We start from the raw sequence: 12,777 nt of genomic DNA on the forward strand, positions 1-12,777 counted from the left end.
GATGTAGACAAACTGTTAAGATGTTTCATTGTACTCTAAACTGGATAGTGATTTTCCAACTTTTGCTTCATATGGGTAATACATATATTCCCCTGCATTTCAGTCTAGCAACCTGACTGAATTTAGAATGATGTTGCAGCTATGAAGCTAAAAATTACAGTCATCAACTAGGTCAAAAATCGTGTTGTCTCTAGTGATTGTTTTTCTTAAATTAATAAAAAATATCAAATAGTAGATTTAACAGGACTCAAAAGAAGTTGGTCCTTTCTAAATTTTTAAATAATTTCTAACCAGTACAGTTCACTGCAAATCTATCACATGCAACATACTGAATTCACTTAATATTTAAAATAACAGGGATTAAAAGGAAGGTTACAGAAAACAAAAGGAAGATTAAGTAAAAGGTTTTAGGTACTCCAGAAATTATTTGAAGATGGACTTAAAATTTTATTTAAAATCTATGTGGACATATGAGATATGGACAGGATGTTCATCTAAATGTGTATTCACATTTGCAAAATCACATTATTGCTGTTGACAAAATCAATTCTGAAAGAAAGGTGTTCTTTGGATTCTGGTGAAAACTGTGACTGGAGTATTTCTAAGTCTTGTAATTTCTTTATATACTTGGAACAGAAACTGTCAGGACTGTGTCATTTTCAACCATGGCCTCTCTCTTTTTCATCTACTTCTTCTGCCTCATCTCCCTAGGCTATCTGCTGTCCTAGACATTTGCTTTCCTTACATGTACTCAAAGCTTTGGATATGCATAGAACATAGGAAACTAGAAATTTAATTTTTGCAATCTTGCTTTAATTATAATCTATCATTGAAGAATTAGCAAAAGATACAGTACAATCAGAAAGTAGCTACACATTAAAGAAGTAAATAATATGCTCAGCCAAGAAGGAAGAATTTGAGATTTTTAGCACTGGAGAAATTCTGAGCTTCACTGTTATCTAAGAGGCCCCATTGACAAAAACAGCCATTCTTAGTCTTACATAAATCTGTAACTAGTGGTTGAAATGTCTTTATTGCCTTTGCATGTGCTGACATGCCATACTGGTTTTCAAAATGTAGGAGAGACACTACCGGTAACATCAGAATAATAGAACTGGCTGCTACAGAAATTATTGTTGTTGTTGTTGTTTTGATGGTTTGTTTGTTTTTTCTTATTGCTTGTTTTAAAGGCCTATCTTGCATTAACATTTTATTTTACATTTTTAATCAGTACTTGTGCTTATTTACTGTTCATTCCATAGACTAAATATTTCACCTGTTGTTTATTTTATTTCTAACAGTTGTTTCTTATCCTGTTTTTCATTCTTGTGTTTCATGAATTGGGTCCTGGTTCCTCACTTTCTGGGATGAATTAACTCTTTTTTTGTTTCCAACGTGAATGTGATTGTACTTATGGATTGCATTTGGGATTGTTTTTGGTTCTCTCTCTCATGTGTGTCTTTTTCAGTCTGGTACTTCTTCAACATTTTGGTTAGTAGTTCTCTGGAGTGGGAATAATTGTATGTGTTTTTCCCTCTGCTACTCATAGAGATTGTCTAGATTATTAGACAGCTGTGTATTAGAAACCTAGAATTAACAGATATGAACCTGTGGCCTTTTCTACAATAACCTTAAGAGACATTGTTTTTGCCATTTGAGAGAGACAGGCACTTGCATGTATCTATCCCAAATACTATGGGATGAGATGAATCATCCTTTGGGGAAATATGTTTCTTTTAAACTTTATCCCTTTACAGATACCTATCTAAAAGCAGCAATGCTTTGCTGCTGTTGTTTGCTTGGACTATTTGTGCTTCAATATATTTCTTTTTCTCTCAGTTATATTACTGAATTGTCATATTTAATTTGTTACTGCTTTGAGAATGACCCTATGTGATCTTTGAATTAACTCAGATATTTAAATAATCAAATTGAGATGGCTGTTCTTACTGTTTGTATTTTAATCTATTTTCCCTTTTAACCACAGAACTGTGTCTATTAGAATTAATACTGGTTGGGGTGTACCATGACATTTTATGAACTGATAAAGTTAGTTAGTTTTCAGAAAGCTCAGAGTTTTAACTTCCAGAATTTTAACTTTCAGAATTTTAACTTTCAGAATTTTAACTTACTATTCAGAAATCAAAGATGGATCCAGCAACAGGAAATCATAGCTACAGTGAATTAAAAACATAATTCAATTTAAGAAAACAAACAAACAAACAAAAACCCAACCCCAAACCAAATAAACAACCAACAAAAAAACCCAAACAAAACAACCCCACCACATCTTGCCTCTGGAAAGTATCTAGTATTGAGTTGTTTGGTTGGATATAATACTTCCGTTACCATGATGTAACCTATTGACTCAGAATTTTAACCTTCACCATCACATCTTGTAGGTTTCTTCTTCCACATAATTAAATTATGTTTTAAGTGCGTCCTTGTCCACTAAGGTTATGGAACAAAACAATATTCTCAGTAAGACCGTAAGACCTCAACTGCATTGTCTATCAAATGACTTAGAAGCAGTCATCACACTCTTCATCACATAATAGGAATATAATAGGAATGATTGTCCTTAAACCAAGTAAGTAATGATATGCAATGTAGACATAAAGAATGCACAGGTAGTAAACAAATAACAAAGATGCCATATGGTCTCAAAAAAAAAAAAAAAAAAAAGAAAAAAAAGAAAAAAGAAAAAGCTTCCGAGTGGAACAGATTATTATTTCTTGTGAAGGGACCTTCAAATCTTAACCTATCTTTCATTCATACTTTCTCATGACTCACTGTCTCAGTTTTGCTATTGTAGGCAAAAATGTGTCAAACTTCATTAATCTCTGACTTATTTTTACTTCTACACATTTCTTTTCCTCTTGCTGTCTAAATAGACCTATAAAACTCTGAAATGGTCTCCATCAAAAGGCTCTACTACTGCAAATTTTCTTTTATCATATTTTTCATTTATTTATTTCGTTGGTAGATAAATTATTTTAGAATTATTTTTTGTTTTCCTCCATAAGTTCCATAAATAATGTCGAAGGTTTGCTGCAGAAGGCTGACTTGAAAATAATTTTTAATTTTTTATTTAGTTATTGTTTTTCAGCTGTGGAAGCTATAACTCTGATGTGCTCTTTCAGAGGAATGAAAATGTACTGAAGCACAGACTGACTGCGAAGACCAATTCCACCTCCATTTATTATGAGCAGAGAGTGTTTCATTGCAAAGACTTTTAATCTAGCACAAAATATGTTAGTCAACATTTTCTTGTAATAGAAGGCTTCGTTCTCAGAGCCTGCTACTCTAACTCCATTTTATTGGCAAAGACCAAATAAAACATTACTTAATTGGAGAAACCACAACATTATTCAGTGATTGTTTCCAAAGTGAGCCAGGCTCATGGAAATGTCTCTCACAGGGTTCTAGTGCATTTATCAACTGGAGCAAGAGATCTTTGGTGCATTAAGAAACAAAAAGGAGTGGAAGCACCTCACCATCCTCCAGCTTGTCTGAAAGTGCTAAACCAGAAACACCCCAGATTACATCCCTTTTTCCAGAGGCAAGCTAAACTGAAATAAAATCCTTGCCTATTGCAGAAAGGCCATGTGATCACTCAGTGTGACCTCCATGAGCCACATACACTTCCTCCAAAAGTTAAGAAGAAATTAGTGCACTAAACATCACTTAAGAGCCTAGAATACTATACCACACTGGAAATTAACTTACGACAGAGATACCTGTTGAATTATTTTCTTTACAGAAAACTATTTGTTGAATTTTAGTAGAAAAACCAATAATTAATAGTAATAATTCTCAACAATTTAGCTGTTTAAGATTCAAAATTTGCTAGTGCATCTGTTGAACAGTGATTTAACAACAATCTAATTTCAGCCTGATTTCAATCAGTTTTATTTTTTTAGTTTTATCAATAAATTATTAATATATGAAACATATTTATTTAATATCTGATTATGCTTAACTACTAGATATTTTGACATCTACAGGGTTTGATTATAAATAATTCCTGATGTGTAGCTCTACCCTGACATTTAAAAATCAAAAGATTGTATAGAATATAACTTTTTATTATAAAAAGTAGGGCTCTCGGTTTTCAAATTTGCCTTAATTTTCTCTCTTGTACTTTGACAATTCAAATAGGAGCAGAGAATTTTGATTTTATGTTTCTGCATTCTACTGTCCATCTAAAATTGACATGGCTTAACTCAGCTGGTACAGGAAGAGAAATATGTCTAATTTCCAGCTAGCTTCATTTTGCAAATAGACAATATTTTGGATAACAACCAATATTATGAAGGAGCCATCAGTTGGGATCACATTCTGCAGCGGAAAATGTGTAGATTTTGACCTTCTACCACTTCTCAGTTCATATCTGAAAATTCATTTCAGACTTTCCACACACTTAATAAAAATGAGTAAATTCAGTAAACTAATTTTAAGAAACATGATTTCAATATCAAAGAAAATGATATAGAAATTTTTAAAATTTTATGCACCACAGTTCATAAGAAGAAAAAGAATATATATATATATTCCAATATATATGTATTTAATAATAATTTATCATTAAATTGAGAGCAAACTTTTTTTTTATTTTTTAATGTTAAGCTAAACCTATTCTCCTTCCTACTATTTCCCCTGAGTGTAAAAACATGTATTCAACTGTATAAAATCTGCCTCTCATACCTTCAGAAAGCTATATCTCCTTATAAGTAATATTTTCTTGATTATACATCTTTCAGAAAAATTCCAATTTTTTTATAATTCAAGTTTATTACAGTTTTGGTTTTCTTTTTTTTTTTTTTTTTAATTTGGGAAGAATTGCTTTTTGGAGCTTCTCCCATTTTATATTTCTTTATTCATAAACTTTTTTTTTCTTTAAGACTTCTGCCTTTCAACCTGAAATACTATCCTTCCTCTTCTAGAAAAAATAAAACAGCCCATCACACTATAACACTTCAGTTTGCAGTTCTAGTATTGCTAGGACTGAGAAAATGGAATGTATCCCTCTGTCATGCTACAGTCAATTAATATAGATAGATAAGAGCTAATTATAAAAAGGTGAAGTATCGTCTCATGTCTGCTTAGGTATACTTAACTCATTATGATAGATATATATGTCATTTTCTTCCAGGAACCACCAAAAAATTCAGTGACTTCCCAAAAGTATTTATAACAATAGCTAAAATTAATTGATCTTACTAAAATTGTTGGCAGTCATTTCCTGTCCTGTCATTTATGGATAAGAGAAAAAAAATAATTTCTCTAATCTTTATCTCAATCTATCACAAAAAAGTGACCAGTCTGTCCATGGTCTGTTTCTTCACTTTTGCACGATAAACAAAATCAATTGTTCAGAAGTTCCTGCTAGATCATATGAGAACCACTTTTTTTTTTTTTTTTTTTTTTTTTTTCTTTTTAAATGCCAAAAACTTGATGTAATATTCCTGCTGAGACTTTACCACTCTTGAGTGGAGCAAAAATGTTACCTTTTATGCCTAAAATATGAAAGCCTAGCTTAGAAGTGTCTTTGTCTACATCAATGTTGTATTGAAACTCACATTCAATGTTTGATCCTTTAAGTTTTTCTGTAATATCTAGATAGTTCCTTCTGATTTTTCATTTCTACATTTCCTATTTTTTTTTTAAGTTGTGACTAAGAACCTATCTGTTTAGCTTGTTGTTGTTCATTTGCTTGGTTTTAATACTGTCATAATTTCTCCAGTTTCTGTTAATGATTCACGCCCTGCCTTAGTAAACTGCTGAATTTCTGAGGGGATTTTGAGGTCAGAGTTTATGCACTATTATTCTTAGTTTTTTATTGTGTTTGTAGATGCATAATCAATTTTACCTTCATGACATAAAGCCATGTTGTACCATTTATTTTTAAGCAGTATTCCTCATTGATTCCACTAAGGAATGCTGTTTAAAAGTGGATGGTGCAATATGGCACTGTAATCTGTAATTACAACTAAATTCTATTAGATATTAGCTGTAAAAGCTAGTAAGTAGGTAAGCTGAAAGCAGTAGTAGGAATTAAAAGCTTCAAACTGCAGAAAAGATACTTTGTAACAAAAATATTGAATTCTTCGAACGGTGAAGAGATCTGAGATTGATTTTCATACTTATGTAGTCCATTCTTTACAATTCTTTTACTGAAGTATTTCCTCATGAGTTCTTTCTTTTGGTTAAACTGCAAAGACATGATGGAAAACATAGAAGCAGTCAACACACGGCAGAAGCTTTTAACCCTGTGATATTTGCTGGAGTTATAGAAAATTTTATTTTACAGTAGTAGTTAGGTTTAGATTACAGGGACCTGTGGTTCTATAGTGTGATTTTTCTTCTCTGCAGTGATCATCTACATTTCTTTTACAACAAGCACATACTGAAATGTGAGAAAAGGTGTCACTGATGATAGTAATGCATTTTATACTGTATTCTCTGTTTACTAATGCATTGCCATAAAGAGGGAGAATTCAGTTCTTTGACAAAGCTGCATGAATACTAATGATCAAAACAGATAATCTTCTGTATAAAAAATCTTACAAATCTAAGATAAGGACTGGGTGACATGTTGTTATGATAGGGTTTCTTCAAGGACTGCAGGGAGTGCTATTTTACAAGACAAGACACCACTCCAATAAATTCAGCACACACAGAAAAGTAACTTTTTGTCATTAATGCTTGATAATGATTCAAAGAAACAGTGAAAAATACATCAATATACTGATTATTATCACACACTTACCACAATCAAGTACCTTTTTCTCCTTTTAGTGTTCACTCCAGATCCTGGAAAGCAGGACAAGGACAGCATACTGAGTAGTATTTTGGTGTGTCAGAGAATAAATTAAAGTAGAAGGAAATAAATAATATGATGCAGTATTCCAGAGTCTAAGCAAACATTATTAAAAAATAGTGGAATACCATAATATTATTTGCCTTTTGAACTTTTTTTTGTTAGTTGGTTGTTCTGTTCTGCAGTACTTTTCATTCTTAGAGAAATAATGATCAACATTTATTGCATTTTTTTGATGTTAGGTACAGTTTATATTTGTAAATGTGTAGGTAAGTCTCTCAATGTACAGCATAATAATCAGGCACATTGTTTTTCACAAATTTTCAGTTTTGAAGCTTGTAGTTATTAGGAAATGAATGAAATCACTTCACTGTAAAACTAATGCAAAGGCAATGAGACCTACGAAACTGAAATAAGTGTAAGTAAAAGTCAATAGGTTACATTGTGGTAGTGGGAGCATTATATCCAATCAAACAACTCAATACTAGATACTTTCCAGAGGCAAAATGTGGTGGGGTTTTTTTGTTTGTTTTTTTTTTTGTTGGTTGGTTGGTTGGTTTGGGGTTGGGTTTTTGTTTGTTTGTTTGTTTTAAATCAAATTAATGTTTTTAATTCACTGTGGCTATGGTTTCCTGTTCTTGGATCCATCTTTGACTTCTAAATAGTACTGTTTACTGATGATCAGGGTAGAATGTTCTCTTCCTGAAACTTCTGGCATTTTTAAGTAAACATTTCTTAAAGGATCAGGAAGGAAATATAGTCAGTGAAATCTATGGGTTTACTAAAATATCAAATAAAACTCTTCCTCCTTCCTGATACATTAAGAAAGGTGTTGGAGGACAGTCTTGTTGCTAGAAGAACTAATGATTTATGAAGTTAAACATTTTCTCAGATTGCAAAGGTCAGTTGTGTGCTTACATCTTGATTCAACTTTCCTTTATACTACTTGTTTTGGAGATCCAGGAGTGTGAAATCTTGTGAGAATAAAGAGTCATTATAGCAGCAGTTGGAAAAGGAAGAGACCAAAAGAGAAAAGGAAAACTCAGAAAGAGCAGAGTGAAAAAGTCCAGAATGAGAACTAAGTGAAAGACATTGCTACAAAATACTCAATGCAAGTATTTTGTTATTGCTGCAAGTTAAACTTTATGTGTGTCAGAGTGACAAATAGTTCATCTCTAAATCCAATCAGTACTGAGCATGTTGTAGCATAGACTGCAGGCAACTCTGTTTAGAGACTTTGTACCTAAAGGAGCCCTGTTGGAAATCCTGCTTCCGGCCTTGTACTGTGCCTCTTGTCCTTTTATGTGACCAGACATGTGCCCACTATATAACCTGTGCAGATGTATATTGCTTTCATGGGATTCAATGTCTGAGAAAAACTTTTAGATGTTTCAGACAATGTGTCATATAAACATTTTAATTTATATAAATTGTAAAAACAAAATGACATTATGTTCACCTTTTAGTGACACTGAAGTTGTTTTAATCAGACTGTAGTAGCAGTGAGAATGATCAGATTTCTGAAAGTGCAAAAATGTATTTAGTATTTTTTTAACTTGCAAAAATTGCTGGGTTTAATCTCTTTTAGGAATCTATGTGCATTTGTCAACGAAATTATTTTGTGTGATTATTTTTATACCAGCTGTGTTAATACTACCTTTCAAATACCGTGAAATATTTTGGCAAGACATATACATTGCTAAATAAAAATTCTACCTCAGAGAATCAAGAATACTTTGAAAATGTACTAATTTTCTAAAATTCTTGTGTATAACACAAATATAATTAGTTTTTCTGTTTTTCTAGATTTGAAAAAACGTCGTGGTGATAGGATATTAACTCAAAATTCACTGCTGATTTTAGATACACAACTGCTCATAACAGTAATTTGAAGTGTAAGATATTTCACTGAAGTAAATAAAACTTGCAAAACTTGTAGTAAAATTGATTTTTGTTTGAAAAATTATGCATGTTCAGTTAATCTATGGGAAAGTATGTTTGTTTAAAAGAGTCTGGTTTTGTTTCGTTTTTAATTTTGTTCTGTTTTAAGCGTACTAGTAGTTTTGTAAAATCACAGTTACCTTCCTTACCTGCATATGCTTTAGGAATAAGAAAGAATTGGGTTATAAAAAAACCAGACTTTAGAAGCAATGGTCTACTACATGCTGAGTATGAAATTCATTGTTATTAACTACAAGTATTGATATTGTATGCTATTCCTTAAAATGTTATTAAAAATTAAGAATGAAATTCTGTCCTTTTTTTTGTCAATGATGTTGACTTCAGTGGAATCATAGTTTTACTCAAATTTGCACATTATGTACATCTGCAGATTAGAGAAATATAATAATGACGTGGGTGTTGGAGTGGGACAGTATTATTGGTCTTTGCTGCAGTAACTTATTTGTTCAACTTGCAAACAGTAAACAATGAAATAGGATTAGGGAGCAGTAATAAGCTTTTTAGCAAACATTGCTCTAGTTTTAGTGCTTTTGTTGCTTGTGTTCTTCCATATTCTCTTCTGTTTCATCCAAAATCAGGAATAGAAAATTTTGAGTACTTACAAGCTGGTAAACAGATCTGTTTTCATAAAAAAAATATTTGTCACATTCAGCTAGTGATGAGATTCTTGTCTGTGTTTTCTCAAATAATTCAAGGCAAGTAAGTTCCTGGATGTGAGGCTTATCCAAGACTCTGTTGCCTCTTGGCAAAACGTACCAATAATTCTATTATCTAAATAAGTTTTCACAGAGAGAATGTGTTTCTGATATTTTGCATGATGGTGGTTTGAGAGAAGACACTGGGATGGTTCATTTAACAATAAAGAACAATATTCTGTATATGTATTTTAGTCTTAGTGCTTACTCTGCATCTCAGAGTGTGTCCCTACCAGTAAAGCTGCACTGAGCATCGCCAAGACTATGTCCTGTTCTGGATCCTGAATGATTTGCTAATCTCTAATGTATGTGCCATATCTACCACATGCACACACACATGCACAAACAAAATTTAAGATACTTTGTTTGACCTATTTCAAATACCATGACTTTCATGTTAGCCCATTAAATCATTTAGAAATTGTACATGCAGACTGGAGAAATAGGTGCCATCTGCTCCCATTCCAGGTACATAGTCTGTCAGACTCTGCAGCTAGACCATACTGAAAAGAATCACTGTTAATGTAAATTACAGAAATCCATGCTCAAAGCAGTATGTGGCTTTGAGTTGCTAGTGTTAAAAGACATGTTCTTTTTGTGGTATACTATAAATTTTATGTGAATTACCTAAAAGTAGTCTTAAAATACATTATTTTTAGCTACACTAATACATAGCTTGTGTTTAGTGTGACAAGTAATGAGATCATATCTTCTGAAATAAAAGTAAGAAAAACATACTTTTCTTATTTAATATCATTCACAATATATTAATGTTTTGAGAACAAAGCATAAAAAACAGTGGGGTTTTTTGTGTGTAGCAAATGAAACGTTGAGTAGTTCTTATTTTAGAAAGTCACATGTCTTAATAGAGGAAACAATTTTGATAAGTAGATATGTTAACATTAAACTGATTAAAAATGTTTTATTGTCATAAGTATTAGAAGATATATTCTAAAGAGATGCCATAATCTTGACAATAGATTAAACTACTAAATTTCAAAGTGTTTATGAGAAGCAAGTAGTACATAGGAAAACACTAATGTTTACGATTGTTTAATACAAATTCACCTGAACAACAGATGAAGAAAAAGAAGAAAAAGCACTGTTTCTTGCTTGACGTTTTTGAATAATGCCAAATGCTAATTTCTGTAGTTAACCTTAGAAAAATACACTGTTGTAGCAAATAGCATTGTTATTTATCTGCCATTTTATCAAGTATTAAAAATATTAATGGTAGAAGAAACATGATGTTTGTGTGATAAAGTGTTTGCTCACAACTTTATATATAACGTTATAAGTAATTGAGATAGAAATAAGGTGTACATCATGTTCAGTCAAGGAATACTGACTTTCTTATTTGAGTAGTTCTATACATCATTTTGAATTATGAGTCTATTGGCACGAGTATGAATTTACTAGTGTGTGGAAGGGCTGCATAACCTATACCTTTAACAGAGTATAAGGCATAATACAAATGAATGATAGTTTTCTATGCTGTGGAGAATAACATACTGTGTAGAAAGCACATCATTATTTTATTAAGATGATTGATAAATGGTAAAGAAAAAGAATAATTGATCTGTAAAACTGCAGCGAGCCATCACTTCTCTTTTGATATATGAGAAAGAAGCACATACTCGGTACCTCACAGTTATACAAATTTAATCCGATGTATAAGTGTAAAAAATTTACTGTAATAGCATATTATTCAAAACTGATTATCTTCACTTTCTAGCACCATGTGGAAGCCGGTCAACAGGCTCTGAAGGCACTGTATTATCACCAAACTATCCGAAGAATTATAGTGTTGGTCACAACTGTGTTTACTCTATCACTGTTCCTAAGGAATTTGGTAAGTAGATCTGATCTGATCTCACTTGTATCTTTTTGTTGCTTGTATACTTTTAACAATTCTGAATAATTTGTATGATTGCTTTTATATTAAACACATTAATGTGAAAAAGCTGTTTTAAACTGATATTTCAATTTATACTTTTAATCATTTTTATCATACTCTATTCTATCCAAAATACTTATATTTGCCATTATCTTTTGAAATGACTGTTGTTTATTTAATTTTGTCTCACCATGACCACCAACATGTAGCTTAGAATATTGTTGTGATGGTAGCCAAATACATTAGTGGTATCAGTTAAGGTTTCTTCTTACCCAAGACCATGTACTAAGGCTATAGAAAGTGTAGCATAGCTCCAGTAAGTCCACATAAGCAGGGGTAACAGCATTTGTCTTAAATGTATGGTAAGATTGCTCTCATAATCCTTGTCCTCTCTGCATCATGAAGCAATGTCATAGTCTTTTCAGAAGAATGAAATTAGAGCAGCATGTGTCTTTCTTGCTTCTTTGGATTCCCAGGTCCTTTGCCAAAACTTTACTCCCATCCTAACATTTTTTTAAATCACTAGATGAATCTTTTGAAGATGTCTTCTATCCCACACAAGGACAGGGCTTTTGCAGCACTGTTTTATCTCTCTAGATTTATGAACTGTTTTCTCTCTCTTTACTATTAAACAATGCCTACAATGACAGCTGATAGTTTATTGTTCACTTTGATTCCTTGGTAAGCAGTTGCCACATACTGAGTATCGTTTGTTTTTTAAATATTCGTGTTTCAGATTTATTCTTGGATAAGTAGGACTTGAATCTGACCCACTGCTCACATTTCAGTTCATCAAATAACAGCTGCCTGGGGATGAGCACTAACGTTCATTCCTGTTGATTCTGCAAATATTTTATCCAAATTAAAGACAATTCCTGAATTTCTGTGTATCCATCTGCCATACTCATGTTGACTGAACTCCCTTAATATCCAATTACTTTGTTCTTATAGCACAGAGGTTCATAGGCTCCTACAAAATAAACAGGTTTTTAAAAGTATTGTTTCCTAAGCCATGGAAATCTCTATGTATTCCTCTAGGACATAAAGGAAAGATTGAACATATTTACACAATTCTTAATTTATTTCTATTAATAACTCTTACAAACACGCGCTTTTTGACTTGCCTCATTTTTTTTTAGATAAATTGGAAAGAGAATGTCCTTCCATTTGCATCAAATATGATACTTCTTAGTTTATGAGACAGATGTTAACATGTAAAGAGTTAAAATTACCACAATAAAGGATTTAAAATGTAAATACTCTGTACTTCATATCTTTGACATTCTGGATAGAAACATAATTTTGTGATTTCTGGAAATAAAGACAGAATTTCCAAAACAAGAGATGGAAATGGGCAAAAATCCCATTGTTCTGCATAGTTACTTGGAATAATTTGACAA

General features: G+C 31.9%; 1 protein-coding gene across 3 annotated transcripts in view; it reads left to right on the forward strand.

The window, feature by feature from the left end:
• CSMD3 (CUB and Sushi multiple domains 3) overlaps nucleotides 1–12,777 on the forward strand; it is a gene marked incomplete at its 5' end in the record, with an annotated part of 620,447 nt that overhangs the window by 471,695 nt on the left and 135,975 nt on the right. For all 3 annotated transcript variants that reach the window (XM_080338547.1, XM_080338548.1, XM_080338549.1), the window contains one exon: nucleotides 11,216–11,332. In XM_080338547.1, coding sequence (XP_080194673.1) covers nucleotides 11,216–11,332 — 117 coding nt within the window. The remainder of the gene's footprint in view (nucleotides 1–11,215; nucleotides 11,333–12,777) is intronic.

Source organism: Nesoenas mayeri (assembly GCF_963082525.1).
Source record: "Nesoenas mayeri genome assembly, chromosome: 2".
Lineage (NCBI taxonomy): Eukaryota > Metazoa > Chordata > Aves > Columbiformes > Columbidae > Nesoenas > Nesoenas mayeri.